This window comes from Gekko japonicus, unplaced genomic scaffold, assembly GCF_001447785.1.
Source record: "Gekko japonicus isolate JY-2015 unplaced genomic scaffold, Gekko_japonicus_V1.1 scaffold474, whole genome shotgun sequence".
Classification (NCBI taxonomy): domain Eukaryota; kingdom Metazoa; phylum Chordata; class Lepidosauria; order Squamata; family Gekkonidae; genus Gekko; species Gekko japonicus.
This window is the reverse complement of record NW_015177020.1, coordinates 396,695-415,467: the sequence shown is the minus strand read 5'-3', so window position 1 is coordinate 415,467 and position 18,773 is coordinate 396,695. Positions and strand designations below refer to the sequence as shown.

At 48.0% G+C, this 18,773-nt stretch overlaps 1 protein-coding gene across 1 annotated transcript in view; it reads right to left on the bottom strand.

The window, feature by feature from the left end:
- LOC107124322 (LIM homeobox transcription factor 1-alpha-like) overlaps nucleotides 1-18,773 on the bottom strand; it is a 161,587-nt gene that overhangs the window by 129,686 nt on the left and 13,128 nt on the right. The window contains exon 2 of the mRNA XM_015427763.1: nucleotides 5,830-6,016. Coding sequence (XP_015283249.1) covers nucleotides 5,830-6,016 — 187 coding nt within the window. The remainder of the gene's footprint in view (nucleotides 1-5,829; nucleotides 6,017-18,773) is intronic.

Sequence of the window (18,773 nt, the reverse complement as noted above, 5' to 3'; positions counted from 1 at the left end):
AAGAGTCAGGTGGGTAAACCAACCTGCTCAGGCCCCCAAGAGTTACACAGCCCTAGAGCAGCAGCTCCTAACCTTTGGTATGGTGACCCACCAGATCAGTCCGAAGTAATTTGGTATGGTGACCCATCCAGGGCTGGCCCAAGGTTGTTTGTGTGTGTGTGTCCTAGGCAAACTATGACCTTCTGGGTCTGTGTCCTAGGCAAACGATGACCCATTGAATTCATTAATTCCATTTTGTACAGTAGCGAACCAGATGTTTTTGAGAAACCAACAAACATCGCATGAGGGGCACACTGCCTCTGCCTTGGACCCCCAGCAAGTGGCACTCTGACATACCCAACCTTTGTCTATGGAGGTTACATTCTGGCCTTTGACTATCCTCTCCTTCTCCCTCTAACCCCCCCCCCTAAAATTCTAAGATATGCACTCTAGTAACCATAAGGATATGTTTTACTCAATCAACATGTACACATTGTGAAGAAAACATACCAACTATTGTATGACGCATGGAAGATACGGTTTCCAGGGTTAGATCTTGGTTTCTAAAATATGAAAGAGAGCAATACGAGAGGAGAGGAGAGGAGAGGATTTATACCCTGCCCTTGACTACCTGAAGGAGTCTCAGAGCAGCTTATACTCTCCTTTCCCTCCCCCTCCCCACAATAGACACCCAGTGAGGTGGGTGAGGCTGAGAGAGCCCTTGAGAGAACAGCTCTGAGAGAACTTGTGACTGACCCAAGGTCACACCAGCAGCCGCATGTGGAGGAGTGGGGAATCAAACCCGATTCTCCCAGATTAGAGTCCGCACTCCTAACCACTACACCAAACTGCAGCTATTGGGGAGGGCTGGCCATGACCCTCTTTCAGAGACTTCGTGACCTAAAGATTGGGAAACTGTTGGGTATTACAAGTTGAAAACAGTATATCTGTGGTTAAATGTTTGTTTATGTTACTCATAGGAAGTCACATGTTTCTCATGTAACCGATGTTCTTTAGATGTAGAAAGCCCGGGAATTTTCTCCCTGATCTAGGAGTTTGATTGGGACTAAAGTGTCAAGGTGTATTACCATTTTATGGCTTCTCTTCCCGTCTTTGTTTTGGTGTTCTGAAGAAGAAGAAGAGCAGCCATAAATCTCTCTTCTAGTTTTGTCTTTGTAGAGTAAGGATGTAGCCGACTATGCTCTGTTGTTATTTTCATCCCAGTTACCCTTCCCATGCTAGAATTTAGTAAAAACTTTTTTATTTTAATCACACATGGACTCTCAGTCTGAATTATTTTACTCTGGCGCTGCTGGACTATCTTATCTCTGCCAAATACCATTTTTCAATATCTCACTATCACCCAACAGAAACACTTGTCCTAGATTATAGGGGGTGGGGACAAGGCTTTCCTATTTGCTCCGCCTTCTCAATTCCTCATGGGCTCCTGGTTGATTGTATTTCCCCCCAGGAATTCTCGCTGATGCCGATTCCGAGCAATGTGATGGGAGAGTTTGCCTGATATCTCGCCAAACCAGCTGCGGGGCCCTCGTGGAGCCCACGATGCAGAAAAACCAAAAGTATGTAACCTCCGAGATGCTCCCTTGTAGCTGACGGGAGTGTGAGCTTGGCCGACCGGGGCCCTTTTTGTTTTGCTTGCTGACTTTGCCAGCCGTGATCAAAGCTCTGGGGGGTGGGAGATAAAGCTCCCACCTCCTCTTCCCTGGCTCAGGCTTGACACAGATCCCAGCAGCAGACCGTAAAGGGGGGGCCGCGTGCTGGTTAATCATTCCAAAACATGTGAAGGGTGAGCCATCAGCAGGGGCCTTTCCCAGCTTGCTAAAGTACTGAAGGGAATGCAGGCAGGGCAAAGCCCTCTGCCGATGTTCCTTTCCTTTGACATGAGCCTGCAGCCCACTAGCTGCACGTATTAGGGAGTGCGCAGGTCCCTGCAATGCCCCTGGTATGGGCATTCACCATATCCTAACTCCACCACACTGGCCCTGGACTTCATTACACTGCAAATGCATGTAATAAAGACCTGATAATGCCTTGTAAATTGTCCTCATTGAGCTGGAAGGCTGTAAACATGCAATTGCCAAAATCCATCCAGCTGGATCTCTCCCTACTCCCTACCGGCTGCTTTTATCCTTGCAGGATTCCAGATTTGGGTTTGCAGATCAGGGATAGGTCCCCTTTTAGAAACTTCCTATAGTGTGATATGATTAATAAAAAAAGAGGGCTGCTGATATTAAATGAAGGCACAATTGCCACAATATATGTCAGTAACCAGCAGCTGGATCTAATTCAGCAACTCTATAGCTCCAGCATGCTGGCCCCAAACTTCCATTGGCCTTCATGCTTTTGCTGAAACGCACTGCACTTGTATCCAGAAACTTTTCTGCATTTGCATCACCATGGCACCGAGCATCCTGTTTTCTAGAGCACTTTCAGTCCTTTTGCATCAAATCATCTCTAAAGGAGCCGATTCATTATGCCAAATGTATTCAAATGTATTCCAGGCCAAATCAGAACAGAAGCTTAAAGACTACAAGAGCCATGATGCAGCACAAAACTCGAATGAAAACAATCTCCCATGAGAATGACTAGACTACATAAATTCTATAAAAATGGATGATACAATATGAGCAAAACATGCATGAGCAAAAGAAACTATTCAGAAAGCTATGAGTAATGGGAGCGTCCCTGACACCGGCTGTATGTCAAGTCATTTTCCTTGTTGTGGAAATTAGTAACTTCAGATCAGGCAAATGAAATCCCTCCTATGGAAATTCCCCTTACATTAGTCCTAGTTCAGGGCTCAGCCACCTTTCATCATTACAAAGCCAAACGACGTCAAAATTCAGTGCCGGCAATCAACAAAGCGCTGTATAAGAAAACCCGTTCACATAACTAAATGTATACAACTTTATGGATTTGATTTGATTTGATTTGTAGACCGCCCTCTATTTCAGTAACACACATTTTACAAAACAGAATTTAAAACAGTTAAAACAACAGACAATTCTATGACTATTTCTGATGGCGCTTAGAGGACCAAATCATGCCCTTACCCCCACGGGGAGGAGGGGAGAAGGAAGAGGCCAGGCTTGATAGAGACCATCGCTGTCCTCAGCCACAGGCCTGGCGGAACATATCTGTCTTACGGGCGCAGGGCACGGAGGTCATTGGGCAGAGAGTTCCACTAGGCCGGCGTCAGGGCTGAAAAGGCCCCTGGCTCTGGTTGAGGGCACCCGGATGTCTTTGGGGCCAGGGACCCCCACAATGTTCTTCTCCCCAGAGTGTAATACTCTTCTGGGGGTATACCCATATAATTGACATATTCAGGGCTATTTTTGGGCAGGAACGCACAGGAATGGAGTTCCGGCTGGCTCCCGAGTTGGCCACGCCCAGCAGGAACTCAGCATAATAGGCCACACCCAACAGCAGAAACTCATTAGGACTGGCTACATTAGGGGTGTGTAGCCTAACATGCAAAGGAGTTCCTGCTACAAAAAAGCTCTGGGTTTTGACAACAAACAAGGTAAACAGAATATGAAGCAAAAGGTGCGTGTGGCTGGATGACCACATTTCTGGTAACACGGGGGTGCGGCCTAATGTGCTAATGCGCTGTGCTGTCAGGGTGTGGCCTAATATGCTAATGAGTTTCTGCTCCTGGGTGTGGCCTATTATGCTAATGAGTTCCTGCTGGGCTTTTTCTACAAAAAGAGCCCTGGACATATTGAACAATGCACCGCACTTTCCGCAGCCAAAACACAGATTTGCTGTGAGCTCTTTTTCAGGAAGCCACACACATGAGCAGTGGTCTCTCTAAGCTGAGTTAGTGTGAGCTAGCTTACAGGTTTTTTTAGCCTCCGGCTCACACATTTCTGTCTTCGCTCAGGAAGGGATGGCTCCAGAGCAAACTAACGGATGCAGTAGCCAAGTTGCTCGCTCACTACTTTAACACCAGTAGCTCACAAAGGAGAACTTGTGCTCACAAGACTCCATAGCTTAGAGAGATTATTGCACCTGAGTTCTCGCTAAAGGAACAAATATACACAGGAACGCCCAGCACAATCGTTCTAGCGCGCTGGCATAAACCTGCACACAATTTGCACTTGGATCCCTGGCCACTGTTCCCCTCCAGCATTGCCCTCTTTGTAAAGCATCTTTAAGATGCCTTTTAGTCCCACGAACATATTTTTCTCCCATTCCCTTCACACACACTGCCTATTCTAACACTGCATCCACCCCTCCATATGCCTTAAAGATTTCATTTTCTTTGTTAAACAGCCTTGTATCCTAAATAAACAAGTACTTGGTCCCGTACTGAGCCACATTCACCTCTGGAGCCGTAGGTTGCACGAATGGTTTCAAACTGCACCTTGGAAAGCTGCCTTTTAGCTTCTCACTTGCACCCCAGAGTACGGTATATTGCTGTACTTTGCTCACTTGGCCTGCTCACTTGGTGACCACAGAGAACTCCTGGATCCCCCTCTAGAACCCTTGTCCTCTCCAGTTTCACAACAGCAAACAGCTGGGCAAACTGCTGGCGACTGACCGGATGAAAGGGAACCTCATAAGGCAAGAGTTAGGAAGTGGTCTGGGAATCCTTATGTAGTAAATCCCATTTATTCAAGGGGATTTACTTCCAGGGAAAGAATTACAACAGGCCAGGATCCAGGGATCTTGCCCATAGCAGGGAGGAGGAGGAGGAGGAGGAGGAGGAGGAAGAGGAGGAGGAGGAGGAGGATTGGGTTTGTACCCCACCCTTCACTCCCCAAAGGAGTCTCAGAGCGGCTTACAAACTCCTTTCCCTTCCCCTCCCCACAACAGACACCCTGTGAGGTAGGCGGGGCTGAGAGAGCTCTCCCAAGAACTGCCCTTGAGAGAACAGCTCTGAAAGAACTTGGAACTGACCCAAGGTCACACCATGTGGAGGAGTGAGAAATCAAACCCGGTTCTCCCAGATTAGAGTCCGCACTCCTAACCACTACACCACACTGAAAAGAATGCAAAGGCAGCAGCCGTTAAGTCCCACCCCTGGATTCCAGGTATCAGACTGGCAACTAAGGAGCCGGCACACACACAGAGGACTCTGCCCCAGTGCCTGCCACCTTCATACTGGTTGAAATAGCATCACATGACCAACCCATGCCTCCTGCCTCACACACTGTCAATAACTTGCATCTCTTCTAGGAAGTAAAACAGCTGTTAGCGGTGGTCCCAACCTATACCCATTGTTTTGCTGCGCAGTCACAGAATCTAGCACAAAATGACACTAACAGATCATTCCCCCCCCCCCCAGATTTTTAAGTAAAGAAAAAGGAAGTTTCCGGTCCATGAAGGAAAGCTTGGGAATGTCCCCGCGCCTTTCCGGGGCTTCCTCACTATGCCCTAACTGGCCACACATTTCCGATTACTCGAAAAACCAAACTGAAAGCAGCAGAATCAGCTATGCCCAAATGGGCCAAAGGACGAACAAAGTGAAATAACGGGGACGGGACAACGGACACTGGCTTTGTACCAGCTGTGCCCACTGAACTAGTCTGGATGGACTTCAAGAGATGCTCAGGGACCATACCCATTATTCTGCAGACGCTCAGTTGCTGTGCCTCATACAACCAGCTGCTGAAAAGCAACAGTGCTAGAATTTTACCTAGCGGAAGCCTGAAACCATCACATTAAAAGGCCAAAAGGTTATCTGGACCAACTACATCGGCATGATCCTTTCCTCCTCGCAGCCCCTTCACACCGATCCAGCACCGGCCGGCCGTTCTGGCCTCGCTCCCCAGATTCAACCCTGAACACAAATCTGTTTGCCCAACCGGAGGACGAGGCACTTACTTTTCGTAGTCGTGCTTGCAGTACAGCTGCCGGTTGCGGCAGTAGCAGGTGCCCGAGAGCGGCTGCAGGCAAGAGGCACACTTCACGCAGCCTTCGTGCCACGAGCGCTCGTTCACCCTGAGCAGGAAGCGGTCGGAGATGGGGGTGCTGCAGCCGGCACAAACCTCCCGCATCTTGGACTCCGAGCCTAGACGAGAGGGAAGAGCATAGCAGATGACTTGCAAAACCCAAATGGTCTCTGCGGCAGCAGCCAGTGGCTTACAAAAGAGTAAGGAGCACGGTGATCAGGGTCACGATCTTATTTCTTATCTACCTATCTACCGGGAAGTGATGCTCCCATTTGTTTTGGCAGGGCGCCTGGCATCAAAGTGCCCTGGTGGACTGTGCTGTGGGAACGCCACGCTGGAAATATCCCCCCTTGTACAGCCGGGTTGTGTGAAACTGTCCAAAAAGCATTTTTGGCACTCTCTTTTGGGCTTTCAAAAAACAGACAGACATTGGTGCTATTCTGTGATGTGGTTTTCTTTTGGAGAAGTTAGAGTCACTTATTACAGTTGCGCTTATGCAAAAGTAGGGCAGCATGGTATAGCCCAGGGGTAGCCAAACTGTGGCTCGAGAGCCACATGCGGCTCTTTCACACATATTGTGTGGCTCCTGGTCGGGCAGCTGGGGAAGCGAAGGGGAGGCATGCTTTTTCTCCCTCCCTCCTGTCTATTTACTTGTTTCTCTCTCTCTCTTTCTCTCTTTCCAGCTCTTTCTTTCCACTTTTCTCTTTCTCTCTTTCTCTCCCAGACAAATAAATATCATTGGACAAATAAATATCATTATCAATATCTGTTTTTACCCCTTTTGTTTTTATTTTTGGCAGTCTCATTTCATGTTAAGAAAAAGCAAATCTGCATATTTTTAAATAAAAATGTGTGTGTAATATTTGTTAATGTCTTGCGGCTCTCAAACATCTGACGTTTATTCTGTGCGGCTGTTACAGTGAGCAAGTTTGGCCACTCCTGGTATAGCCTCACCTCATCAAATGTCAGAACCTAAGCAACATTGGTAGTTGGATGGGAGACCTCCAAGGAAGACTCTGTAGGGGAAGGCAATAGCAAACCATCTCTGCTTTTCACTTGCCTTGAAAGCCCCCTTGCTAGGGTCACAGTAACTCAGTTGTGACTTGACAGCATTTAAAGGTAAAGGTAAAGGTACCCTTGCTCGAAAGCCAGTCGAATCCGACTCTAGGGTTGCGGTGCTCATCTCCATTTCAAAGCCGAAGAGCCAGCGCTGTCCAAAGACGTTTCCGTGGTCATGTGGCCGGCATGACTAAACACCAAGGCGCACGGAACGCTGTTACCTTCCCACCGAAGTGGTCCCTATTTATCTACTTGCAATTTCTTGCTTTCGAACTGCTAGGTTGGCAGGAGCTGGAACTAGAGACAGGAGCTCACCCCGTCTTGCGGCACCCGGGTCTTGAACCGCTGAACTACTGACCTTCCACAGCCTGAAGTTCAGTGTCTTAACCACTTGAGCCACCGCAGCTCCTTGTGACAGCATTTACATATGCAATAATAACTTTTAACCTAAATGACTGAGAGCAGGTTGCAATACTTTGACAGTGCAATACTGAGACAAGTTACACTAAATCAATGGATTTAGAAGACTAACTCTTTTTTAGGGTTGCACTGTTAATGTACAATGTAGAGCGTTAATATCACTGGGAATGTACCATATCGCTCTGTCTCATGAAGAAAATGTGAAAGATGGCATTCTAACTGCATTGCTGGGAATGTACCATATCGCTCTGTCTCATGAAGAAAATGTGAAAGATGGCATTCCAACTGCATTGCTTTCGTTTCCCGTCTTGCTCAGCCATAGTTTCATATAGGGATGGGCATCAACCAAAAAATGCAGTTCAGCCACAAACTGAACCACAAACCAAATCCAACCAGGAGGTTTGTTCATGAACCCAACCAGTTTGTGGTTCATGGCCACTCAAACCTTGTTGAAAGGGACTGTAGTTCCTTTAAATGGAATCTGCAGGAAGCTCAAAAAACAATTGAGCAAGGAGGGGCAGGTTGCTTCCCCACCGCTCAGCTGTTTTTGCAGCTTTTGTGGGGAACAGAAAGCAGGGGTTTAAAGGGACTTGGAGTACCCATGCTTTCTGCTCTATCCATGAACCACCATGAACTGCCCCAAACTGCTTTAAAACTTCATGGAAGTTTGTGACAGTACAGCCATCACAAATTTCAGTTCATGGACCACGAACAGGGCAAAATCTGTAACGAATTTTGCTTTGTGGTTCGGTTTGTGCCCATCCCTAGTTTCAAGCATCACAAGAAGCCATAGTTTATTTTTAACTATAGTTAGTTATGGTACTTTGGTCACATTGTGATAAAAGTAACTGGCAAATACAATAATTCTAGGAAAAGTTGAAGGAAGCAGAAAAAGAGATGGACTGACTCAAGGAGGAAGAAGAAGAAGAGATTGGATTTATAACCTGCCCCTCACTACCCAAGGGAGTCTCAAAGCGGCTTACAAACACCTTTCCCTTCCCCTCCCCACAACAGACACCCTGTGAGGTAGGTGGGGCTGAGAGAGCTCTGACAGAAACTGCTCTTTTTCAAGAACAGCTGTGCCAGAACTATGGCTTCCCCAAGGTCATCCAGCAGGTGCAAGTGGAGGGGTAGGGAATCAAACCCGGTTCTCCCAGATTAGAGTTCGCGCACTTAACCACTACACCAAACTGTCTGCAAGACATGAGCAAGGCTGTTAATGATGACTTTTTTGAGGTCAATAACTCATAGGATCACCTAATTTGGAAGCAAACTTTACTGCCCTTAACACACAAACATATAGTTAGTTTGTGAGAGCAGGATTCAGGATTATACCATTGCACAATTTGTCTAATATTGTAATTTCGTTTTGTTTCATTGTTCATGTTGTACTGTTTTATTGTACTTAGTATACTGTTTTTTGTGTGCCATTCTCTGATTTTGCGAACCAGTTCCATTGCATTGTTGATTTTATGTATTATGCAGCTCCAATGGCACTATGTTTAATTGTGTGATCATCTTTCTCACTGACACTTAAGGAGGGACTACAAATGAATAAAAACAGATTATGACAGACAATGATCCCTCTAAGCTGTGAAGTCTTGTGAGCAAAAATTTTGCTCTGTGAGCTACTGGCATTAAAGTTGTGAGCAAGTGATTTGCCTACTACATAAATTAGTTTGCTCTGGAGCCATCCTTCCTGAGCTAAGGCAAAAATGTGTGAGCCGGAGGTTAAAAAACTGTGAGCTGGCTCACACTAACTCAGCTTAGAGGGAACACTGACACAAATGCTGCTTCCATTGCCTCTGTAGCCTAGCAGGGCACCACCAAAGAACAAGGCAGGTTAAGCCGGAATTCAGCTAAAGTGTCTGTGCTCAGACATCACACAAGACCGGAATTACGACTAATTGCAATCAAGAAAGCTACTTCAGATCCTGGGTTCAGAGTTTGGTTTGATGGCTAGTGGAGTAGCCTACATTCAACCAAGCTCCATTAGTGTGAGCAGACTACAGTGTCATGGGAAGTCAGGTGAAACCAGGTTTTGGCTCACAACTGATCATTCATGATGGGTAGCTGTGCTGCCCCAGCCAGTGTTTAAACTGTAGTTAAGTAGAACTGCCATATATCTTTAAGAGCAGTGGTTCCTGGGAATTGAAGTCTTCAGTTAGACATCCCACAGCATCCGGCACACAGAGGCGAGGATTAGAGTTTTACAGCTCTCTTCCTGTGGCCTTTGTTCTCTTAAAACAGCAAGGAGGTGGGACACGCAATCCTTTTCACCATGAGCCAGTGAACTGAGTTAGATTACAAAGATGTAAGAATTCTTCTGAATGCATGTGGAACTTAATAAAAAATGATTTAATTCTACTTTGACTCTGGCCATGCGTTGAATCTGTCCACTTTTGTAATCTAATTCAGTTCACTGGCTGATGGTGAAAAAGATTGCACGTCCCACCTCCTTGCCATGGCTTCCCTAAAATGACTGGCCTTGGAGGTGGAGCCAGCCTCAAAACGGCCGCTGCGGCTTACCTTCAGTCGCACAGTGGAGAGACCTTTGTGCTGTGGTGTGGCAGCTGCCACCAAAGCAAGACTTTTAAAAATCTGCACAGCCAATCAAATCTCAAAGAGGGGAAGGCACCCCTTTATCTCAAGTATCCCATAAAATCTACCTGTAGATGTCTGCCAGCAAACAAGAGGGAGAGAGGGGAAGGTAATACTTGGCCTGGAACTCTGGGAGTCAGCCATACCCCGGCAGTGCTGCCAGTACCTCAAGGGCTCATCTTGGACCTGGCTGATGGCTGGGTGGGTCCAGACTGTCCAGAAGATGATTAGGAGCCCAAGCTGAAGCCATTCCTGTCACTTTCTTCCATGTTACCCTGACCTGAATAGCTAAGCAGGGTCAGCCTTGTCTCGTATTTGGAAGGGCGGCCTCCAAGGAACACCAGGGCTGTGATGCAGCGGCAGGCAACGGCAAACCACCTCTGAAACGTCTCTTACCTTAAAAAAAAAAAGTCTAGCTCACGCTAAAAGAGCTAGAACTTCTGGCTGCCAGAAAATCATCATAATATCAGGGCTATTTTTGGGCAGGAACGCACAGGAACGGAGTTCCGGCTGGCTCCTGAGTTGGCCACGCCCACCAGGAACTCATTAGCATAATAGGCCACACCCAACAGCAGAAACTCATTAGGATTGGCTACATTAGGGGTGTGTGGCCTAACATGCAAAGGAGTTCCTGCTACAAAAAAAGGCCCTGGGTTTTGACAACAAACAAGGTAAACAGAATGAGAAGCAAAAGGTGGGTGTGGCTGGATGACCACACTTCTGATAACACAGGGGTGCGGCCTCATATGCTAATGACCTGTGCTGTCAGGAGTGTGGCCTAATATGATAATGAGTTTCTGCTGTTGGGTGTGGCCAATTATGCTAATGAGTTCCTGCTGGGCTTTTTCTATAAAAAAGCCCTGATAATAATTATTATTCCATGTTTTGCCCCCAGAAGTCTGTCCGTGTCTCAGCAAAGTCCAACCCAACTGGAAGTCCACCAGAGCTAGGTGGCAAGGTTCAATCTTGAGGAAGCACCTTAGTACTGTGTCTCAAAAAGCTCTAAATTATGCTCCCCTCAGAGAAACCGGGTAGCTTTGCGCGTATTTTTGAGTTTGACAAGTACCATCGTACATAACTTTATATCACATTACTTTTCTCAGAGGGGTCTGTCGAAGGACACGTGTCATATAGATAACCCCGTGAGGGTGCCGCAGGTGGCGACTGTCACCCAGCTCAAGATCTTGATTCTTTGGAGAAGGGCTGTGGCTTAGTGGTAGAGCATCTGTTTTGCATTCGGAAGATCCCAGGTTCAATCCCTGGCATCTCCAGTTGAAATGACTGGGTAGTAGGTAAGGTGAGGGACCTCTGCCTGAGATCTTGGAGAGCCTTGGTCAATCATCATCATCATCATCAAGTTTATTGTATTAGCCATTGGCCATAACAAAACATAAATACAAACACAATCCTTATACATCACATTAAGTTATCCCTTCACTAACTTGCGCTGAATCCTAGCCTTAATCTTATCTTTTTTGCCGCCAAAGCAAACAGGGACATTCTGCTGGTAACATATACATCCATATCAGAGAGCAAAAAAACAACCAACTCCTGTTTTGAGAATCCATTGTGCAAAGGTAAAATAGGGTATATAAATCTCTGCCTAAGTGATTCATGCCATGAGCATCTCAGTAAATAGTGCTCAATATCATCCACTTCACCCAAACCACATTGACAGATTCTTAAGGCAACAGGTAAACCCATCAAACGACCAACACAGACCATTGAAGGAATGGCATGGAATCTGAGGGCTGTAAATGCCCTTCTTAGGTCAAGATTGGTTAGTTTCTCTAAATAGCCAGTCCTACAGTGATCTCTTTTAAAGATCTTAAACAGAGGGGGCCTTGGTCAATCAGAGAAGACAATATTGACCTTGATGGGCTGACTCAGTGTAAGACGGCTGTATGTGCCCATCGGTTCCTCCTGGTCTGGATCAGACTAATTAATATTATCCATATATTATGAAATCAGTATGTCTTTAGGATCCCCCCCAATAGATTAAAAAAAAAAAAGAACTCCAGGTCAATGTTCCCTCTAAGCTGAGTTAGTGTGAGCTAGCTCACAATTTTTTTAGCCTGCAGCTCACACATTTCTGTCTTAGCTCAGGAAGGATGGCTCCAGAGCAAACTAACTTATGCAGCAGCCAAATCGCTCGCTCAGCTCCCAAAGTAGAATTTTTGCTCACAAGACTCCACAGCTTAGAGGGAGCATCGCTCCAGGTACGTGCTATAAAACACAGCTCAGGGGCACAAACACAGCGACACACGCCAGCCAAGCAACACAACACTGTACACCGGAACTAGAAGCAGCTCTCCGCTACAGACTCTTCAGATCCTTGGGAAACTCTCCGGCTTGTACAAAGTCAGCGAGTGAAATGAATTCCACCCCCCTCCAAATGAACCCGTGATCTAAACTTCATTTGGAGCAGCCTCAAATGTAACACCAGGAGGATCCTCGGGGGCTCTCTTTGTGCTCGGTTGATCCCAGAGCCTGTAGCACATCTAGCTATTATTGGAAAGAAGACAAAACACTATGCAGTCAAGTTAATTTCCTTGGAAGCTGACCCTGGAAAGCCAGGCACCGTAGACAACGACTCCTCTCTGCCCCCGCCCCTCCCTCGGTCGATGTTGGAGTCTAGATTCATTAGATATTTCACATACCAAATGAAAACCCACTCAGACCGGCAGAGCGCAGCTGCTCCCTGTAGAGCCCCATGTACATTTTTTTTGGGGGGGGGGGATTTCTGAATAATCAGAATGAAAACTAACATAACTTTTATAAAATCGTAGACTCACAGAGTTGGAAGGGACCTCCAAGGTCATCTAGTCTAACCCCCTGCACAATGCAGGACATTCACACATACCCCCCCAGTGACACCCCCCCGCATTCCATGCCCAGAAGATAAAAGAAACCCTCCAGGATCCCCAGCCAAACTGACCTGGAGAAAAATTGCTTCCTGACCCCAAAGTGGCGATCAGCATTTCCCCGGGCGTGTAAGAAAGGGCCACGACAACTAAGCACTGATGCATTCCTCACTGCCCTCCTTCTCATGATCTGCCTAAGTACACTTAGGACTAGAAAAAATCTTTGTATTAGAAATAACCACACGGGTACGTATCCAGCGGACATCTCCAGCGAAGAGGTCTTCTGTTAATTCAGTAGAAAAGAGTAAGAGTCCAGTGGCACCTTAAAGACTAACAAAATTTGTGGCAGGGTGTAAGCTATCATGAGTCACTGCTCAGCAAGAGCCCGGTGGCACCTTAAAGACTAACAAAATCTGTGGCAGGGTGTAAGCTATCGTGAGTCACTTCTCAGCAAGAGCCCAGTGGCACCTTAAAGACTAACAAAATCTGTGGCAGGGGACGCGCTTTCGTGAGTCCCTGCTCACGTCTTCTGAAGTGAGCAGCGACCCACGAAAGCTCACACCCTGTCACAAACTTTTGTTAGTCCTTAAGGTGCGGCTGGACTCTCGCGCTTTTCTTCTGATACAGACGGACTAACACAGCGACCCATATTGATTGGTGGATTCATGTTACCAGTGGTGGCACCTCACCTGGGGAATGCCTCTTGAGGCTAACCTGGTGCCCGCAATCCTCTCTTTTAGGCACCAGGCCAAAATTTCTTTTCCCCCCCTTTTAACTAGGCCGTTTGATCTTTTTCACTGTTTTTACAATCGGCTTCTAACCAGAGGACTGTTGAGACGATCACTGAGGTTGCCAAATGTTTTGTGCTCTCCCCCTCACTTTTATAAGTTTTTATAAAACTTTTTTATAAAACAGTTTTATAAAACTGGCTTTCGAGCAAGGGAACCTTTACCTATGCCTCAGGGGTTTATTGGCTGGGTTTTAATGGTTGTTCATTTACGGATGTTATGTTTTTTATGATTTTATCTTGTTTAATTTTACGAGCGGCCTTGGGCGGGTCTCCGAAAAGGCAGCATGTGAAATGTTTGAAAATGTAAGGAGCAGTGCTGGGCACGGCGCAATGTTCCCTCTAAGCTGTGGAGTCTTGTGAGCAAAAGTTCTACTTTGTGAGCTATTGGCATTAAAGTTGTGAGCAAGCAATTTGGCTACTGTATAAATTAATTTGCTCTGGAGCCCTCCTTCCTGAGCTAAGACAAAAATCTGTGAGCTGGAGGCTAAAAAACTGTGGGCTAGCTCACACTAACTCAGCTTAGAGGAAACACTGGCACGGCGTAATTCTTCTGCAACGGCAGATGCGTCCCACTTTGAAATATTCTTCTTTAATAAATTAGAACTTTAAAATTAAAAAAAATAGATGAGCCCTCTAGACTGTCCACTGTGCCCAATGCAAGCAGAAAGAATGCTTTGCATCTCACGTAGTTCTCTTTGTGGGACAATGTACACGTCTCCTAACAGAAGAAGACCACAGGGATGCCAGCCTCCAGGGGGGACCTGGAGATCCCCAGGAATTACCCCTTCTCTCCAAACTACAGAGGTCAATTCCCCTGGAGAAAATGGGCACTTTGGAGAGTGGCACCTATGGCATTGTCCCTCAGTGAGGTCCCTGTCCTCCCCAGGCTCCATCTCCAAATCTCCAGGAGTTTCCCAGACTGAGTCTGGCAACCCCATCCCCCGGCAGTGGCCATGGGGAACCTGGCAACCCTATATGCCAAAACTTATTTTTATTCAGGGCTTTTTTTGTAGAAAAAGCCCAGCAGGAACTCATTAGCGTAATAGGCCACACCCCTGACAGTGCCGTTCATTAGCATACAAGGCCACACCCCATGCTTTCCCTTGGCTTCCCCAGTCGCCTGTGGCTGTGAAGAGCCTGGGCAAACCTCCCCCCCTTGAAGGGAAAGGAAGGTAGTTTAAACTGCCTTCCCTTAGCTTGCCCGGGCACCTTGTGGCTGCGGGGTGCCTGGGCAAGCCGGCCCTTGGACACACTGGGGAAGGCACGGGGAGGTATTTAAATGCTGGGAGGAATTGCTCTCCAGGCCTTTCTTCTGTAGCCACACACACAGAGGTTTTGGCTGTAGTGGGCGTGGCCAACTCTGGAGCCAGCCGGAGCTCCGTTCCTGTGCGTTCCGGCCGAAAAATAGCCCTGTTTTTATTTAAGAACATAAGACCATAGGAAGAGCCCTGCTGGATCAGACCAGTGGTCCATCTAGTCCAGCATCTAGGGTTGCCAAGTCCTCGCTGTATGCAGAGCGGGGGACTCCAGTGCTGCTCTGGGAGTCCACGCGTGCACGCAAAGCGCACACACACCACAACCACGTCACCCGGAAGTGACACAACCACGTCGGGCACGTCGGGGGCAGGGCCAGAATCATCTGAGGGAAAACCATAGAGTTTTCCCTCAGATGACCGTGGCTCCGCGCCCGATGCAACTGCGTCACTTCCGGGTGACGTGCTGAAGACGGGCACGTCGCGTGCTTTGGGGGTGGGGTTGCCCCTGGGGTCCGATCTGCCGGCGGCGGGTAACGGGCCTCTCGGGTGGGGGTTTCCCCCCCCGGGGGGACTTGGCAAGCCTACCAGCATCCTGTCTCACACAGTAGCCAACCAGTTCCTCTGAACGGTCAACAATAGGGCACAGAGGCCGAGGCCTTCCTCTGATGTTGCCTCCTGGCTCTGGGCTTCATGGGCTTAGTGCCTCTGAATGTGGAGGTTCCCCTCAGTCACCACGGCTAGTAGCCATTGATACACTTAGCCTCCATGGATCTTTTTAATCCCTCTTGAAAGCTGTTTACTCCCGTGGCCATCACTACATCCTCTGGCAGTGAATCCCACTTTTTAAATCACTCTCTGTGTAAATAAGTATTTCCTTTTGTCTGTCTTGAACACACTGCCCATCAGTTTCATTTTTATGCCATAGAGATCCCAAGTCCCCCCGGGGGGGCGGGGAAACCCCCGCCCCAGAGGCCCGTTCCCCGGCACCACTGGATCGGGCCCTGGGGGGAACTCTACCCTGACATGCGCATCACCCGGAAGTGACGCAGGCACGCCGGGCACGCTGGGGGCCGGGCCACGGCCATACAAGCAAAAGCTCTATAGCTTTCCCTTGTTTGGCCGTGGCCCCGCCCCCAGTGTGCCTGGCGTCCTCCCGTCACTTCCGGGTGACGTGTGGGGCGCACGCGCACAAGACGCCAGCCGGGAGCCCCCCGCTCCCGGTGAAGATAGACTTGGCAACCCTATTATGCCACCTCTCCAGAGTCCTATTTGAGGTGGCTTCCAATTAAAAAACCAAAGTATAAGAAAAAATTAAAAACAAGCTATTGGACATAAGCACCATTGAAACGGTTCATAAAACAGAGCAGACGGTTAAAAAGCGGACGACACCCCTGATTAAAAGCGTGAGTTTAAAACAGTATTTTAGCCTAGTGCCTATAAGACAGTAATGTAGGCGGCCAAGACAGCCTCAAGCGTGAAGGTATTCCGAAAGTGAGGAAGAGGCCCTGCTTCTAACTGCCAACTGCCTCACTTCAGAAGACAGGAGCACGGGGGGGGGGAGGACTTGAGAAGCAGATCTTAACTGGTGGGCAGGACAGTGTGTGAAGAGATGGTCCTCTAGGTACCCTCGTCCCAAACCTTTTAAGGCCTTAAAGGTAAGAACTATCACTCTGAACTGTGCCTGGAAACAGATGGATAGCCAGTGCAGATCTTTCAGTGTTGGGGTTGATATGATCCCTGCCAGGGCTTTTTTTGTAGAAAAAGCCCAGCAGGAACTCATTAGCATAATAGGCCATACCCAATAGCAGGAACGCATTAGCATATTAGGCCACACCCCTGACAGTGCCACTCATTTGCATATTAGGCCTCGCCCCCATGTTACCAGAAGTGTGGTCATCCAGCCACACCTACCTTTTGCTTCTTATTCTCTTTACCTTGTTTGTTGTCAAAACCCAGGGCTTTTTGCATTTTGGCCACACACCCCTAATTGTAGCCAATCCGAATGAGTTTCTGCTGTTGAGTGTGGCCTATTATGCTAATGAGTTCCTGGTGGGCGTGGCCAACTTGGGAGCCAGCCAGAACTCCGTTCCTGTGTGTTCCTGCCCAAAAATAGCCCTGATCCCTGCAACCAGCCCCTGACACTAGCTCGACCGCTGCACTTTGCAACTGAAGTTTCCAAACTGTTTTCAAAGGCAGCTCCATATAGAGGAATGATAGTAACCTAACTTGGACGCGATCAAAGCGTGGATCTCTGTGGCCAGATCATGCTTTGCAAAGAATGGCTGCAGCTGACAAACCAACTGGAGCCGATGAAAGGCGCTACGTGCCACATGTCACAGAAGAGGCCTTAGGCACCAACCACAGGCCATGATCCGATAGCAATCCCAAGAAAGGAACCTGTTCCTTCAGACGGAGTACACCCCCCTCCTGGACAGGCTGGCTCCACGGTCCCCGAGCAGCTTCTTCATTGACCAGCAGCACCTCAGTCTTGTCTGGATTGAGCTTCAGTTTATTGACTGTCATTCATCCCATTACCTTCTCCAGGCAGCTCTTCAGGACTTCCAGAGACCCACCTGACTTAGCTCCTAGGGAGAACTAGAGATGGAATCCCCTCCTCCTCCTCCTCCTCCTCTGCTGCCCTCCGGAGCCAAATGGAGCAACTGAGCACGTTTGAAGGGTCGCCATAAGTTAGCTGTGACTTGACGGCACTTTCCACCACCACATTTGGTGTAGTGGTTAAGTGTGCAGACTCTAATCTGGGAGGAACCGGGTTTGATTCCCCACTCCTCCACTTGCACCTGCTGATGTGACCTTGGGTCAGTCGCAAGCTCTGGCACAGCTGCCCTTGAAAAAGAGCAGTTTCTGACAGAGTTCTCTCAGCCCCACCCACCTCACAGGGTGTCTGTTGTGGGGAGGGGAAGGGAAAGGAGTTTGTAGGCCGCTCTGAGACTCCAAGTGAAGGGCGGGGTATAAATCCAATCTCCTCCTCCTCCTCCTCCTCCACATTGTTTTGAAATAAAGTGTTTAGGTGTGGAAAAGACTTAATGGAATGGGATTAGAAGGGAGTCATCTTCCATGGAGGGAAAACTGAGTCACATTCCTTCGCAGATCGTATGCGGGACGCCTGGTGTTGTTGGCACAGGGGACAACCAGCTCCAGTGTAACAAGAAGAAGGAGAATGGTTCAAAATATTATACCAGCTTGTTTGCTTTGTGAGGGCAATTCAAAATACAGAGACTCTCGAGAAGACTCTTGAGAGTCCCTTGGACTGCAAGGAGATCAAGTCAATCGGTCCTAAAAGAAATCAATCCTGACTGTTCCCCAGAAGGCCAGGCACTGAAGCTGAAGCTCAAATACTTTGGCCACCCAAGGAGAAGGGAGCACTCACTGGAGAAGACCCTGATGCTGGGAAAGATTGAAGGTCAAAGAAGACGGGGATGGCAAGGGATGAGATGGTTAGATAGTGTTGTTGAGGCAACAAACATGAAATTAAGCAAACGCCAGGATGGAAGACAGGAGGGCCTGGCGTGATGTGGTCCATGGGGTTGCGAAGAGTCTGACTCAACTGTGCAACTGAACAACATCAACCTAACCCGACTGTAGCCAGTCGCTTCCTACCTGGCGTGGGCTTGAAATTTTATTATGAAGTAACCAAGCGAGCCAGTTGCCAGGATCTATGGTATGCAGCAGAAGGCCTCTGTCAACAACATACAGTTCTTTACGCAGCAGCCAGCCACAAAAACGGGGTGACAGTTCAAGGCATGAATGATTGGGTCACACCTCAAGGATTATTGGGCAACCGGCCCAATTACCCAGGAATAACTTAATTTAATCGGGTTTTTTTGTTTTTTTTTTACAAAAAGCAATTTGGCCAACTCAAGGTGAG